This window comes from Barbatula barbatula, assembly GCF_947034865.1.
Source record: "Barbatula barbatula genome assembly, chromosome: 14".
NCBI classification, from domain to species: Eukaryota; Metazoa; Chordata; class Actinopteri; order Cypriniformes; family Nemacheilidae; genus Barbatula; species Barbatula barbatula.
Window position 1 is genome coordinate 3,628,738 of NC_136777.1, and position 16,976 is coordinate 3,645,713.

Consider the following 16,976-nt stretch of genomic DNA (forward strand, 5'->3'; position numbering starts at 1 on the left):
ATTTTTGTCTCAAAAACAAATGTCTGATTTACTATAGACACAATTAAAATCTTACCTTCATTACTTTGGTTATCTGCTCAGACAAAGTGTCCAGAAGTCTTGTCTTCATAAAGTCTTCCACTTTGGTCACACGTCTGTCAATGTAGTAACTGCAAAGATATGAAAACAGCTTTGTTAGAACTATGAGATCCATAGTATATGACATATACAATTATAAAAGTATTTGATTTGGATAAAACTGTCAGATTGATTGACAAAATATACCTTTTTGGTACGTGTAAACATTTCGCAGTAGAATAAAGTTAAAGGTCCAAAGTGTAATTGTTGGAGGATCTATTGACAGAAATGCAATATAATATACATAACTATGTCTTGTATAAAGACCATACATAATAAAGCGCTATGATTTTATTACTTTAGTATGAGCTATTTCTATCTACATACACTACGGGTCCCCTTACGTCGGCGTGTTGTTTCTACAGTAGCCCCAAACCGTGCGTTTCATAAATATGTTATATCATTTGGCAAAGAAGCAAAAAGATCACGATATCTTGTGCTTCGAAAGGTAGGGGTGCCATTGGTCGCAATTCAAAACGGTGTTCCTGGGACAACAAACATATCTTTAATTTGTTTATGGGAACATTTCTTACTTCGGTTTAAGCATGTAAGTAACATGTAAGGGTCTTGTATTAGTGGATATACAAAATGTACCGAGAAGTTCAATAACAGAATGTTTCCCCACCAGATGACTTATTGAAGCCGCACCGACCCAATACAGCAAATCAACAACTGATTACTACAATTCCATCCGACAATAATTTATATGTCAGCAACAAAATAATTTCGCCTGAAACAAGGCCTGAGACTGGACAAACATCAAATAAAAACAATGGCCAAAAAGCCAAACTCCATCAATCTTGATGTTACCAGTACAACATGAAATAACACAATCCATATTTTTACTGCCCACTTCAGTGAACGGAGTTCAAAATATGAATGAAAGGCATTAAAGGTCAGTCTGCAGGTTTACACACAAAATAACTAACAGATCCAGTCTGTGAATCATATTAAGATGTCAAAGAAGACAGTGGTGACATGACGCAGGGTTCTTTTAGGTCCAAGAGACGGTGCTGTGAGAGAAAAAAGGGGTTGGGATGAAGTAGCGGAGGACCGGCCATCTGGAGGAGGGTGTGGAAAGTGGAAAGAAGAAGGGCCTCAGTGAACCACACCATTGTTAAGTAATACGTCTGAAGACCTTGACGTATCTGAGCATGCTGACCCTCACAATTTATAGTCTCTCCGGGATTAAAGCTACAAAACTGTCGAGGCAACAAATCTTCATTATCCTTCGATCTCCAACACCAGCGAGGAACTCCCAGCCATTAGATTTAGTTAATGCATCTCCATTTGTGGGTGTTTTGGCTTGAGATTGTGAGGTACATTAGCGACTCCTCAACAAACCGACTTCTGAATATAGAAAGAGATCTCTGGAAGAGAGGAGGAAAGATGGAAGGAGTGGAAGAAAAATAGACGTTCGGCATACATCTGTTTCATGGTCTCCTGCAGAACTGAGAAGAAAGGGCCTCCTAATGAAAGACATAAAGAATCAATCAGAGGACAATGTTATTGCTCAGAGGTTACTCTGTTAAAGCTCAGGAGACTTCAAATCTCAGTTATGTCTCATTTCAATTGTTGACACAAAGTTAGAGCACAAAGCCATGCTATTATAAAATAGCTCATACAATCTGGTCTTGGAAAAATGTATGAGAAATGTTTGAGTTCATATTGAAATCTTTGGCATTTGTCCACAACAAATACAGTAGATAACATCAAATCTTAAAGACATTGATGAACTGCCAGAAACTTTGAACAATTCTGAGTTTAGATTTAAAGAGTTTACATTTATGCCATTTTCTTACAACCAGAGACAGTTACTCTCACAATGACCAAATCTGATGTATGAAACAAAAGCATGACTTACAGAGTTTTATAGTCAAGAGCTTTTTAGTCAACGGTTCATAAAATAAATAGTAACACTTTACAATAAGGTTGTATTTGTTAACATTTTTGTGAACATGAACAATACTTCTACAGCATTTATTCATCTTCGTTTTAATTCCAATGTAAATTTTTAAATCAAACGTTGTAACCGTTAATGCACAATGAACTAACGAAGATTAATAAATGCTGAAAAACTATAATGTTAATTGTTAGTTCATGTTAGTCAATGCACTTACTAATGTTAATCAAATACAACCTTAATGTGAACAGCTTTACACAAATGTAAAATCAATAAATCACTACTATGAATCCTCTCCCAATTAATCAAAAAACATTTACTCAGTAACTTTTCATCAAAGTCACTGAGTGCAGCTGTAACATGTCAGAGGAGACCTGGCCCTCCTAGCAGAGTGTGGTTTCTCACAAGGTTTTTTTAATCTATTTTTTATTGGATATATTGCTCCTGTATGACGTATCACTTATTGCTCACTGAACTCTTTGTAAGTCACTTTGGATAAAAGCGTCTGCTAAATAACTAAATGTAAAATGTAAATGTAATCTATTTATTTATCATTGGGGTTTGGTTCCTTGTCACTGTGCTGTGTTGGCATGCTTACCAGGAGACTGCTGATAGCTTAGCTTAGAGTTCTGTAAATGCCATGAACATTGCTTTATTAGAATGGTCTTACACTTTCTATTACACTGTGCACTGTATTGTATTCTGTCTATTTCTGTTTGAATTTTATTCCCTTTTTAGAAAATACAACACTATAAAAAGCGCTACATTAATAAGACTGAAATGAATTGGAAAAAAAGATTTCATACATTTTTCCACAAACGCTTTTGCAAGAAAAAAGATTCTGTGAATGTATAATTCAGCAGACTCGGTTGCCATCTTTAAAAAACGCCTAAAAATGCATCTCTTCCGTCAACCCTTCGCTGATTGATTTTTCCTAATTCTCTTCCCTTTCCTTCTTTATAAAAAAAAAACCTCGCTATTCTTAGCTTTTTATACTGTGCTAGGCTTTAATGGACTAGTTTGATGCACTTATGTATTTTGTTGCCTATGTTGTTATAATTGCTTCCAATGTTTCCTCATCTGTAAGTCGCTTTGGATAAAAGCGTCTGCTAAATGACTAAATGTAAATGTATAAGGTTCCTTGACCACACATCCCGACAAAGACCCTATAGAGAACCGTAATTTTTGGGAGGTTAACATTTTTATGAGGAAATAAACAGATTTTGAAAAACACAAGGATGATAAAATAATGACAGATTTTCAGATGAATTGTCCCGTTTTACTTCATGCAATGTTAAATGAGCCCAATGATGGTACCATTTCAGATTAACAAATGAGAATCATAACGTTAAGCAAAAAAAACTACTTTAAAGGGATAATTCCACCGTCTAACTCATTCTTAACACCACAAGAGACTTTTCACAGAGGTCGTGAGGGATATTATTCCTGGATTCCTCTTTTGCTGTAAAATGATAATTGCATGTCAGGACGTGCGAGAGCATATGGATCGAGTTTGACTGAGTGGGTGGTGTATTTTTCTCAATTCTCCTCTCCGACACCCTTTCCTACTTCCGTTTCCTTTAATTAGGGTTGACCTCTACATTAATGAGTCTACTAATGCCATCTTCTCTGTGCAGATGCAGGGGGGCTGCCTAATTGAGAGAGAAATGCAAACCTGTTTATGCCGTTATAACTTTTAATGGTATTGCAGGCACTTGATAAAACACTTGGAGTTTCTCATTACTGAAATAATTCAAAGCAACTCAACATGGAACTAATTAAAGTCCCTGGAAGCATATCCAGCCAACATTGTGCTGGGAGATAAAAGAAAGCGCCTATGCGTTAATGAGGTTGTTTTTTATTTTTGCATATGAATTCTGAAATGGGACGCTATGAAGCGACCCTTTGGCTGACAAAGAACCCAGAAGAGGAATGGGAAAATAAATAGCCCTGCATACTTTCACTGGAACTCTCTAAACACAGCATCTGCAATTTCTCATGATATCACACAGGAAGTCCTCCTGCTGACCTGCAACTCGCTGCCCTGTTCGTCTCCAGCAGACGGCAGTGATTGCTCGGGCGCGACTGGAGTGAAGCGCACAGCAGAATCTCATCTCAAGACAAACTTGTTACTTCACCTCCAGCTGACACCTCAAAAGCCAACCGTCAGCTATAGATAGAGCCAGCTGTCGACGTTTACAGCCAAATGCGATCTGAAATACTGAATTCAATGCAATGTCCAAATCAAGATCCACCACCAGGGAGAGCTATGTCGGAATAAACATAAAAAAAGAAGAAACTTTTCAGAAGTACACTGTTACTCTGGAAAATTATGTTTCTTCCCTTAAAATGATTGATCTGATTTTTTAAATTGCCTCATTGCCTCTTCTTATGTGTCAAATCAGGAAAGACCAAATTAAAGTCAACGTGAACCAGAAGTTGCGATCGTTTTTCTTCCGTATTCTGACGCATTTTGGAGTGAAAAGGAATTTCAAAGGAGAACATTAGTGTGCGTCCTTACGCTTTTTTCTGCAAATTGATTGGATGTATGAAAACAGATTTTGAAATGAAACTAGTAGCAGACTGACAGTTGAAGGGGAGGAGTTAATGGATGCTCCGCCCAAGCCTTCTAATTTACTTACTTTGAGATGGATCGCTTAATCAGGGCGGAAGTGCATTTTTAAGATTATAAGGGTGCATGAATTTTAAAAAGAAAATGACCCAACTTGATAAGCTATTTACTATAAATGGTGCAACATTTCATAAAAACAAGATTTGTAATTTCACAGGGACTTAAATAAATGTCTTCGAGATTTAAACAAAGAATGAAAATAATAAATAAAAACTGAAACCAGAAGTTCTTATATACAAAACCTTTCTCTTCAAAATAAAATACGGACTTTTATTTTGAAGCTCTAATAAGGTAGACTACAGTAATTTATGTGTTGTGCTAATTGATGCTTTGTATAATTGTACACCTGCAAAACAAGTGGCAAAAAACAACTCTGGGCAATTGACCACCTCTATGGTACAAAGTCTGAGGATATTATCAAACCGTGAATGGGACTCTCACAGAACTAATGAAGACACCTGGATACAGTCAGGGTGGGGCTAGGGAACATGTCAATCAAATGATTAACAAAACTTCTAATCAAACCCATTTGACCCTCTGATGTAAAGACACAAAAGCACAATAGCTTTTCAAAAGAGAAAGCACAAAGTCCTTACCTCTATAAGAAGTTAATAGGTTTGAGGGTTTTGGCAGAAGTGGTAGTTTAAAGATCATTACACAACAGATGATTGCCCTGTAGCCTCTGGAAGACAGCTGCTCTAATCCCTGAAAGACTCTTTATTGATCCGTCACAGGTGAGTGTAACTGATCTCACGTATTAAAATTCTTAAGCTCCATTATGTTTAGGATAGCGCAGTACCCATATGACTCATACGGTACTATGCCAGTATTCAAAGAACTCTAAATAACACTGTACACTGCACAGAAAACTACACTATTTCACACAATGCAATGCACAGGAACACCTACAATACAGTAAACTTATGCAAGCAGGCCATAGTGTGCCCGCAGCCATTCAAAATAGTCTCAACTTTGTTACAATGAAAAACAGACAAACAGGGTGAATATATATAGATGTTAAAGCTTCTTTGTTGATGGCATGGAAGTAATGTTAATCGTGACACATTCTGCAGATCTTTAACCAACTGTTGACGTCTCTTAGAAAACACTTCTTTTACAAGATAAGGAAAAAGAGCTCAAATTAGAGGCCTGCATGTTTTAGCTGGTAATGTAAATTTACCGTCCATCATATTATTCCACCTCGCAGGTGTTAGAAAGTAAGGTGGGGTGAAGCAGACTCTACATTTCATAAACAACAGACCAAGGGTCTGATGTCTGACGAACTTAGATTGGTGTACTTATAAACTACAGATTTAAGTCATTCGGTGGCCAAGGTAAATGTCTAGAATGCTAATATAATTCTCACTCCTGAACAGTCTGTATGATCTTTAAAAAAAGTGGTAAAATGTATTTGCCAAGGCTCTAAAACAACTTTCAAATATCCTTTATTCAACATATTAGTGTTGCCTTATATCACTATAAACAATGTGGGAAAATAAAAAAGTTATAATTTAAAAAGGTAAAATACCTACTGTTGCCAGGTTACTGCATCAACAACAGAACCGCTGTTTTTCATAAACCTGAAAAGAATAGAAAATTTGTATCATAAAAATGTCAGTGTACAACATTGCATTGAAAAAACTAATTATCGTGTTTGGCACGCATAAAAGGGCACGAGCTCTCCACCACCAGGTGTCTGTTTTAGTTCAAATAGTTACACATTTTTCCTGTACTAACAAACGAATATTCAGCACAAAAAACGGTCTCCCCCTTTCTCTCCCAAACTCCAAGCTGTCCCATAATTCCCCTTTCCTCTCCTGTCCTCCACCGAGCACAAACTGCATTTATCATTTCCATCTGAACCGAGGCTAATAGCAGCGAGGGGTGGCGTCCCTTTCAAAGAAGACCTTCGACAAAGCTCTTGTGGTTGTAATACCAAGCATCATTATTTTCCAGCCAAAGTTTTGACTGCTTTAAGCTCCGTCAGGAAAAGGTCTTAGGAGGAGGGAAAAAAACTTAAAGTGCAGAGTGCAAATCATACAGAGCAGTCTGCCAAGATATCAAAAGCTCAATATGAAAACAGCAGATGTCAATGGAAGGTCCTTGTAATGATAAGAATACCAGCATGTGTGTGTGTTTGGACGGGGTTGCTGTGAGCCGTCGGTTGCCAGAATAAGGGCGCTGTGGTCAAGCATTGACAGATTTATGTCTGGCTCTGTCACATTAGGACTACAAACAATTAGCAACCACTTAAAAAACCCATTACTGCATTAGACGGTTTTTCTAAACAGAACAAAAACACAAAGAATGATCATAATTGTTCGCCACATTTGTGTATTAAGTACACTTTTTAAAAACATCACACAGCCACAAAAACATTGTTTCGTTTATTCTAAATTAACGATTTACAGGTATGTGTTTAGGTAATTGATCATTTCTGCTTCATTCTGCGAACTACCAACAATATTTCTCCCAAAATTCAAATAAAAATGTAATGTAAAAATATTGTTTCTATTTGCATTCATTAGCAGAAAATGAAAACTGGCAGGTCAAAATTACAGAAAATATGCTCTGTATTTGTTAGACTTTTAAGCAATTCAACAGTAATAATTGTACATTTATTTAGGAAAAGATACACAATAATGTTTTATGTAATAAACTAGATTTTATGACAGTTTTCATGTGTCGTCTTACTGTCAGTCTTTCACATTACTTTATGTCACTTCAAAGGATTGACACTGGACTGGAACGGCCCCAATACATCTAGAAATGCTTATTAAATCTTATTTTTCTTCCGTGGCTGTATATCTGATCAAAAGCATAGGATGGCAATGTGACAGTCACATAAACCTGAAGCCCCAAATTCGATACAGTGCATGGCTCATTTTTAAGTTCACAATTGCTATTAATTTTTCTGAGGGGCTTTGGGAATACTAAATACTAAAACCACATTTTTATACATTTACTCATTTTGCAAATGCTTTTATCCAAAAGCATCTAACAAATGACAGAGCATTTACCTTTTGCCAATTATGTTTGGTTCCATCTAACCAAATAATCTAATTTGTCACATCATTTTGTATTATACCTTTCTGTATGTTTGGAAAGACAAACAATATCAACATAATGAGGGCATCTAAAATCTAAAACAATCAAACGTATTCAAAGAACTGATACATGAAAACAAAAGAATTATAATCTTTAGATTCCTTAGGAGTCCTTCAGAATTCAATCAGTGACATCATCAGCAAAAGCCGCAATCTTGTGTTGTTTCCGAAACTCCAGAAAGCCGCAGTTATAAAGGTTCTGTTTCATCTGAGTAGTTGAAGGAGTGAGTGGGAGGAACAAGCAGCGTGCAGGTGGAACATTGTTCGCTCACGTCATTAACAGGATGACTCTTTATTTATCTGACAGTGCTTTTCAATGGCCCACATGGAGCAGCATAAACATGCTTCAGCTACGAGCTCCTCGGGCAGACGGACACTTCCACACTTTCTTAAACAAAGTGCTTAAGAGCGCTATAACAAGCCATGTGTGGCAAGAAGCCAGGAGAACAATGCACATCAGAAATGACCTTCTGATAACAGCGTTTACATGTTTTCAGTGACAAGTATGTCCATATATTTTCACAGTTATGAATCCTAATGTAGATCTTATGAATATTTGGCAATAATAACATTTCTTATGTTATGCATTAATGCATAAATTCTGTAAAGTTGCTTTGTTTAAAGTTGCAACTATGTAAACGCTAGTAAAAATTAATCTGAATCAAACTGAATGTAACACAAGCAGACTTTGGATTTATGACATTTCAATATGTACGTAGCTACACAGCATAAGGTTTTAGAATCCAAGCGACTATGTCATAGGCAAGTTTGTAGCTTTATATCTACACATTCTGCATAAGACAGTTACTCACCCATCTAGCAAAAGGATTGCGTTTTTACGCGGACGGCCGATGTTGGGCCCGTAGAGGTTAGCACGGCTGTAGTAACGCACAGACTGCAGCAACGTTTTTAGAAGTGTGTAATCCTGCGCTAGTTGAGAGCTGTTGACCGATCGAGCTGCCATTGTGCGGTAACTGTTTGGCTCTGCGAAATAAAACAGAAAATAACTCAGCTCAAGAGGTGAGATTCTAGACAGTTCACCCAAAAAGAAAGATTCTGTCTTCATTAACTTACACTCAGGTTGTTCCAAATCTGTATAGATTTTTTTGTTCTGATGAACAAGGAGAAAGATATTTGGAAGAATGCTTGTAACCAAACAGTTCTCAACCACAATTTTCTACCATAGTGGTAGAAAATGACAATGGTAGTCAAAGGTGCCTCAGAACTGTTTGCTTTCCTGCATTCTTCAAAATATCTTCTTTTGTGTTCAACAGAACAAAGACGTTTCTAAAGTGATTTTCCAACTATGGGATGTCAATGGTGGGTGAGAACTGTTCGGTAACATTCTTTCAAATGTATTTCTCTGTGTTCATCAGAACGAAATCTATACAGATTTGGAACCACTTGAGGGTGAACTGTTCCTTTAAGAAAGTATTCATTTATTCTCCCATAATTAAAAACGCTGCCATTTTAAACTCATACATTCATTATGGTACATAAAATGACACAAAATATATGACTTAAAATTGTATAAAAACTACTCTATGACAAAGAAAGCTTAACGTGAGAATGACAATGTGCGCAATGACGTAAGGATGAGTAAATGATGGAATTTTTGTTTGGGGAGAACTATTCTTTCAGTACTTTAGCAAAACATTAAGCCAGCACTTTGTAAACTATTTAAACAAGGCCAAACTTAAAGAGGCTCACACTTGAAATCAAAGTGAGGACATTATAATGGTGAGTATAAATATTACACTGTCTAAGTGTGTGAGATCTACACAGACACATTGAGCCGGCCAGGCCAGAACATTACCAGTAAACTCAAAAAAGTGCCGCAATGTGATGCAACGAAAATTGGATTAGATACATTAATATTACACACTACCATTATTTATTAAAATATCACCTTTTGTGTTTTAAACTATACAGTTGCTAACATTTCCCAAATATCATTCTTTGTGTTCAACAAAACAAAGCCATTTATATGGGTTTGGAAAAACTTGGCGGGGAGTAACACATGATATCATTTTCATTTTTGGGTGGAGTATCCCTTTAAACACCAAGTCACCTCAGCTATCAACAAATAATTTTCTGCCTGACTTGATGAAAAGACTCGAAAGCACAGCTAATAAGTGAATGTTGTTTAATACACTCTGTGCTGTTTTGATGTTTATAGAGGGTCATTCGACGCAAGAGCGCCATGAATGGGGCAATTTGCAGCATGTCTGGTACAGGACAAAAGATGAATGAGTACTCAAAGTAGATTACAACGTCACCAGGTGTCCTTTTGGATTCTCCTTTGTGAAGACGTCTCTGCAAATAAACCCTATTCAAACAGGATTAGTTTTATATGAGAAGGTGGGGTAATGTAATAATTACCCGAGCTTCTCTGTGATTTTAATCCTATCCCATTGGACATGCATTTTTACAAACGCATTCCTGTGCTGGTAAAGATACGTCCTGGAAAATAATCACAGGCGGTTTCATGTGAACGGACATGCTGTGAATCTGCCCCTGTCCTGCCCGCAGGCTGTGGAACGAGTGTCTCAACTGAACCATGTAATAGTAATGTATTTATTATAATTATAAATCCATTATTCTACCTATAAAGGTGATTCCTCAAATATTGTTCTTTGATTATTCTGTCTCTCATGGATCTATGGAAGATTTATGACACGGCGAAAACAGGCTACTCGTGAAAGCACTCACCATTGCCGAGCTCCCAGGAGATGTTATATTTTTTGCCAGCGCTGTATTTGAGGAGGTTCAGCGCACTGGAGGAGTTCCACGAGTTGTCCGGATTCCTGTGCAGCGCATTCAGGCCGAAGATCAGATGAAGTCCAGCACAGTCGGCAAAGTTGTAGAGTTTGTCTAAAGACCTGGCTGGGAAAAAGCCAGACACAGCTGTAACTTAGATGTTTTTATTCGTCAAATGCAGTCAGATAGAGCGGATAATATTAGTGTTCACTAGAATATAAACATATTGTGAAAATACTGTCTAAAAAATATTAAAAACAAGGTTCTTACACTTTATTTTCGTCATTGTCATGCTGTTTCGATGACTTTTTCAGTTATTTGTTATGGATCGATAAGGATTTCAAATTAATTTATTTTATACATCATGTATCTTTTTTGCTTTTTATTTATTATTTTACATTTTTTATCAAGTTTCAGAGATGAAAATGACAAGTTTTTTCATTATAAAAATAAGTTTGTACGGAAATACGATATCTTTAGAAAACGTAAATTATCATTTGTATACCTTATTAAAATAAAAGAGTAAGCGAATTATTTTTAAAAGAAGGAAACATACATTACCGGTCAAATGTTTTGGGACACTTGAAATGAAATGTTTCTCATTGTCTTGAAAAGGTTTTCATCTGAAGGTTTATGCTTAAATGTCAGAAATAAATTTTATAGACAAAAATATAATTGTGCTAATATAAACTTTTTTCATTACATACTAATAACATTTAATTTAATTAAAAATGTAAAAAAATAAGTCAGCGAGTAAGTGTCCAAAAACTTTTGATCTGTAGTGCATCCTGGAAAAATTTTGAAAATATGTCGTTGTTTTGATTTGAAGAACTTAAGTTTAGAAGAAGCTAAAATAGCAAAAATATGAAATGTGTCAAGGAAAGTTTTTCAAATCTGCCAGGCGGACTGTCACAATAATTGTTATTTTGCTTACGGAAAAACATTGACTGATGTTTAGAAATCCTATCTGTTAAAAGCAACGACAATAAACACAAATATTTCAGTACCCTTTGACTTCATTTCCTGTGTTTAAAAGGAAGCAGATGAAACCAAGACAAATGTAGAGGGAGTCAAATCTTGTCAGTAATGCGACATTCTATGCTAAGAGCCTTTCATAAGAAGTGGGTAATTGGTACCCACAGTAATGTGTGCGTTTAATGTCAATGTAACGTCATAACAAAACCAAATTTTACATCAACTGTATATATCGTTTAAAGAAGTCATTGAGAACAAAGACATTTAAGCAGGTCCACATTGAATCTGTCGCCACAGAAAGCTCCAACGATTTTAGATGCCCATCATTCATAAAGTTCTGAACATCTCCACCCTTTTGTGTTTGCTTATTGAATATGTGGGTTAAATAAAGGATGCTTTCAATACTTAAGTAAAAAAACCTCACTGGGTATTTGTCCAAAAGTAAATGTTTTCTGTTAAAAGCTTTTATGTGCAGATGTCAAAAAGCATGATCAACTCAAAAAACAGGCAGTCGAGCTGCTTAAAGACGCTAAAAACTTCAGTTTATTGCATAAGCATTTTCATAGCCTTCATCACCATTTGACTAATTTAAACCATTTTCGATACGCTACGTCAACAGTCACACAATGACTGGTAAAAAGATCCAACACATAACTTACTTGCCGAATATAAAAGCTGATCTTTAAAATCAGCACTTTAAAGCAGCAAGGAAACGTTCCAAATAAAGGATTGTTAAAATATTACAATAATGAGGTCATCACATTTAATTTAAACAAGCAGTCAACATGTCAAGGACAGATCTTTCATTACTCATACTTTAAGACATCAAACAAATGGAGTTATATGGACTTGTTTACTACATTTAAAGATTGTATACAGTAAGCATGCCATTCTAAATAATGCCGACTAACTTTTTTTTAAACCACCTTGCCATGCAGAGTGCTGTGGGAGTTCTGGTTCTTATGCAGCCTTTAGCACAGCGAGACGATTAAAACAGAGCAGTTTATCAAAGACAGGTGGATGGAAAGCAGGACTGCGCTGTCAGGGCAAAAGGGGAAAAAAGATCCAGATGTGGTTTCATTTCTCAGGTAACCCTGAACCTCATCAGACTCAGAATCAAGTCAAATGTGGGATCCGTGCTGAATGTGCCAAGGTTGGTAAGTTGTCTAGTATGTGGGGAGATTGGGGCAAGTTGTCACAGTTCGGTGTTCAGAATATTTCTCAGGGTACACAGACATTTTGGAGTAAGTTTTTATTGAGAAAATTTGCCACTACACAGCCTATTAGATAGTTTTCAGGAAAATGTTTAGGGATAGATCACCCAAAAACTGTAACAAATAAGAAGAACTATGAAATGATGTAATTTGGGCAACATTTAAAAAAATTTAATAGATAATACAAACAAAAGGTATTTAATCTTAACATTTAAAATTGTAAGTAGGACAAATTAAGAGGTGCCCAGGGAAAATCTTGGAGGGAAAATCACCCATTAGAGCCTGACCCAATCTGAGATTTACTATAAGAAACAGGTTTAGAACCAACAAACTACACCACTTTTAGAGAAAACATACATTTTTTACTCATTTGTTTGCATTTTGATTTAAAGATATAGATATTGCACGTGTGAAACTTGCCCCGGTCTTCCCACAATACATTTTTGCGTTTTTAAATAGTGATACAGACATATCTCCACGTTCCAATCCTACAACATCTTGCACTCCTCATACACTGTTACTTCTGTGCAACAGTAGTTTGCATTTTCCTCTAAGGATTAATTCTTAGTGATAGAACAGCTAGTTTTCCTAAAAGCAGCTAGTTTGATCAGTTCCATGTTGCAGGCCTACAGTAATAAGGCAATTAGTGAGCGAGCAGCATCCTGAGCCAAACCCTCCCAAGAGCCCCAGACAGACAAAAACACCAGGGAACTCAGAAGTATTTCAAGAGAGACCCTTGAGCTTACGCTCTTTCTTTATCTCTTACCTGCTTTGGCTCTCTCTGTATTTCCCTGTCTATCAATCTCCGTATCAGGGGCAGAATTCAAATTATAAATCAAATTGTGCCAAACACTCTATGGAAGTATTGGAAAATAATGTTGTTGATTTTGGAGAGGCTTGAAGTTTTAGTCACATGTGAGCTGGCCTCCAGTATTTCATTCGTATCGTACGGTAAATGAAATCAGACAGTAAAAAAGACCACACCTTATTAACACGTCATATTTTAAATTGTTGTTGGACTTCTACTCTGTAAAAAAGTAACCTTAAACTATTTCCACCTGACACTTTAATTTCATTTGGTGCCACTCAGGTTATACGCAAGATATATGCTTCAATAAAATAAAACAAAGTTTAGACTAAACTAAGTCAATTCACTATTTAATAAATCAAATTACGTTACCGGATAAAACATGTTTTTACAGTGCACAGTGAGATAACCTATATTATACTTATCCCACAACCCAACAGTCTGGATAATGTAATACTACGTTGAGCATAAATGCATGGATGCATTAACAAAATTGGCGTCTTTGATCTCTCTCGGAGTAGACCGTGTGAACTTCCACAACTGCAGAACCCAACTAGTGGGGCTAAATTTCTGGATCCCTCCTCTCCCAGTGTAATGGAAACAGAGAGAGGTCTGGATATTGTCAGGCTAGCTATCTGATCACAGACATAAGACTCCCATAACAAGCTGGACTGCACCAGAGCGCTACGGCTCATTTCTGAGCCAGCTTATTTCCATTTATGACACGTGATCACCTACAGCAACTACCGGGACATGTACACACGAATTCCAAAACAGAGTTCAAAGCGCTTCCATACCAAGAAAACATCTCCAAATCGATGGCCATAAGGCAGGCGGACATTGTTTGACGGTAGAAAGTAAACTTGATCACGTGTTGAATGCTACGCTATACTTTTGGAACAGTACGTGTCCCGATTTCAAAGTAAAAGCAGATTTATTTGCAAAGAACGAACGGCTGGATCGTTTTCATAATCATACGCCACATGTACATTCTGCTCACATTCCTCATCGTGTAATCAATCGTAATTGCACGCGAGCCCCTCTCGACCAATCCCATTACACGGGACGCAATTACATTAATTGCATGGGATGTAATCTTCAGCGTTGTATCAAAAGGACAGCAGGGAAGTCATTTCGGCTCATATTTTAGCTCAACAAACGAAAACATCACTGTGAGACGTACACGTGAGAGCAAATGATGAATCTGGGTTTAACGTAAGAGAGGCGCCAAGTGACTGATGAAATCAACGTGGTGAAATCGCCATTTGTGTAAAACTTGTGTTACAAATGCCAAACTACTGTTCTGGCTACGGGGAACATTTAGTAATGTGAAGTTTGTTTGTACAGTAGCCAAGGAAAAGCAGACAAATTACAGCACGACCTAAAAACCAGCATGTTCAACAATTGGGGTCTTTTTTATGGAAGTTTGTTCTACGTAAAACAAATGAATTTACTACAATCTATACAGCGATCCTCCATCACAAAGATCCAAGAACCTGGATTTCAATGTTGAAAGAATGAGAGCGCATAACTGGCCTATGAAAACCTTACAAATCTAGTTACTCATAGCATAAAAACAAAGCTCGCCTTCCAGTCGCTGAAAGGCAAAGCTACGGTTTAGACTATTTTAATTCCCAGCTCTCTCTAAAGCAATTTCAAGTAAAGTAATTGTTCAATTGCAGCGGAAAAATAACCACGGCTAATTATGACTAATGACAACAGATGCCGGCGAAATCCTCTGTTTCTGCATAGAACGGATACCATGCCGAGCCTCCATCAACGCTTATTTCGAGCAAGAGAAAACAACACGTCCCAACGTGTATTAGTTAGAGCTCTTTTTTTTGCGGGCCGTACACTTTTAAACCATTACAACAGCGGCCCCTGTAACCCCTGGTTCAGATCATTGTTGGACTAAATGACTAAAACATTAAACAACAAGTAATATCCTGTTAAATCGTAATGAATGGCTTCTAATCTCACTTTCCTTGCAATTTTTCACTCGCGCCAGGGCCTGCTGACTCGAACCCGCCCTGCCGAAGCATTTCGGAGATCCCTGTTTAAACCGGAGGGGTCCCGAAAGAAAGTGCCAGGAAAAGGGTGAAAATATGGTTTCAATAGTTTTGCGTTGCCTGAGACTGTTCTACACGTCGCACAAACCTGAGCGCACTGGTGTTTATAAATATAGAATTACGTTGGATCCCTGGTTTGATAGGGCTCGATACACACTACTCTCTGGTCAAACCACTTGTGTTCAAGAAGAATGCAAACTATGAAGACACCTGTTTTTAATTCCGAATGGCCAGCTTAGACCGCGTGTTTGTGTATTGCGTATTTTATGTCTGTGTTTTAATAGTTGCAGTGCATAAGTGTGCATGCTTACAGAAGGACAATACAACAGAATTCAGCGGGGATGCGTTCATGAGCACAAGCATTCATGCACGCATGCACGTGTGTATGCGTATTTGATGATTATGTGTATATATATACCATATATATGTCCGTGCGTGTGCGTGTACATGTGTCTGGCCATGTGGCTGGCAGCGAAGGAGAGCAAGAGCTGACTGATATGTTAACATCTCAGAACACACTCTGGTGTATAAACATCCACACACGTTTGTGTACACTAATTAATCTTCCCCTGTGAGGCTGCCTTGTGCACGTCCCACATTGCTGGACTTTGATTTCTCGCTAGTGTCAACAGTCCTGAGCTCAGGGCTGATTGGAGCAGCGTTTGATGAAGTCAAAGACAAGTCTGAGCGCCAGATTACATCAACCGCTTTAAAACCGACGTCCAAATTCAAACCAAAACCACTTGCGGGGCCAGAGTTCACCACGAGACTGTATAAGTTTCTAAACACGTCTGTCAAGTACTCTTAATGAAAAGCAATATTGTGACATAAAAATTACAGAAAGATTTGTTCATGTGCATCTCATAAATGATCATTCGAGCATGACTCAAACGCAGCATTACTGCTATTTCATTAAACAGCGTTCCAAATATGTCATTATCTGAGAAGTATAGAGATGAGTGTTTAATCTTTAAAACTCTATAATGACTAATAATAATACACGATTCTGCAATGTATTTACTTTTAACTACAATCAAATGATGACATGTGACCCTGGACCACAAAACCAGCCATAGCAGAGGTATATTTGTAGCTATAGCAAACAATACATGGTACTGGTCAAAATTATTGATTTTTATTTGCCAAAATGAATAGGATATTAAGTCAATATAATTTTACTTGAAGAAAACCTATAAATTTCCTACCTTGAATATATAAAAGCGTTTTTTGTGAGTGGACGCAGCAAAATCATGAAAGAAATGGCCGGAAACATGCCGACACACTTCACTCGCTGCTGGAATTATTATCCACTCAAGTTTGGTATGTAAAGCTTAAATTTCTGCTTTTGGGTTCATACTCTCCACGATGTCATTACAGCGGTAAGCCAATAA

At 37.1% G+C, this 16,976-nt stretch overlaps 1 protein-coding gene across 1 annotated transcript in view; it reads right to left on the reverse strand.

Moving 5' to 3' along the window:
- The window catches only part of hpse2 (heparanase 2), a gene marked incomplete at its 5' end in the record, with an annotated part of 49,811 nt that overhangs the window by 17,127 nt on the left and 15,708 nt on the right, over nt 1–16,976 (reverse strand). The window contains 4 exons of the mRNA XM_079472531.1: nt 56–149; nt 6,185–6,232; nt 8,572–8,743; nt 10,472–10,645. Of these exons, the coding sequence (XP_079328657.1) occupies nt 56–149; nt 6,185–6,232; nt 8,572–8,743; nt 10,472–10,645 (488 nt within the window). The remainder of the gene's footprint in view (nt 1–55; nt 150–6,184; nt 6,233–8,571; nt 8,744–10,471; nt 10,646–16,976) is intronic.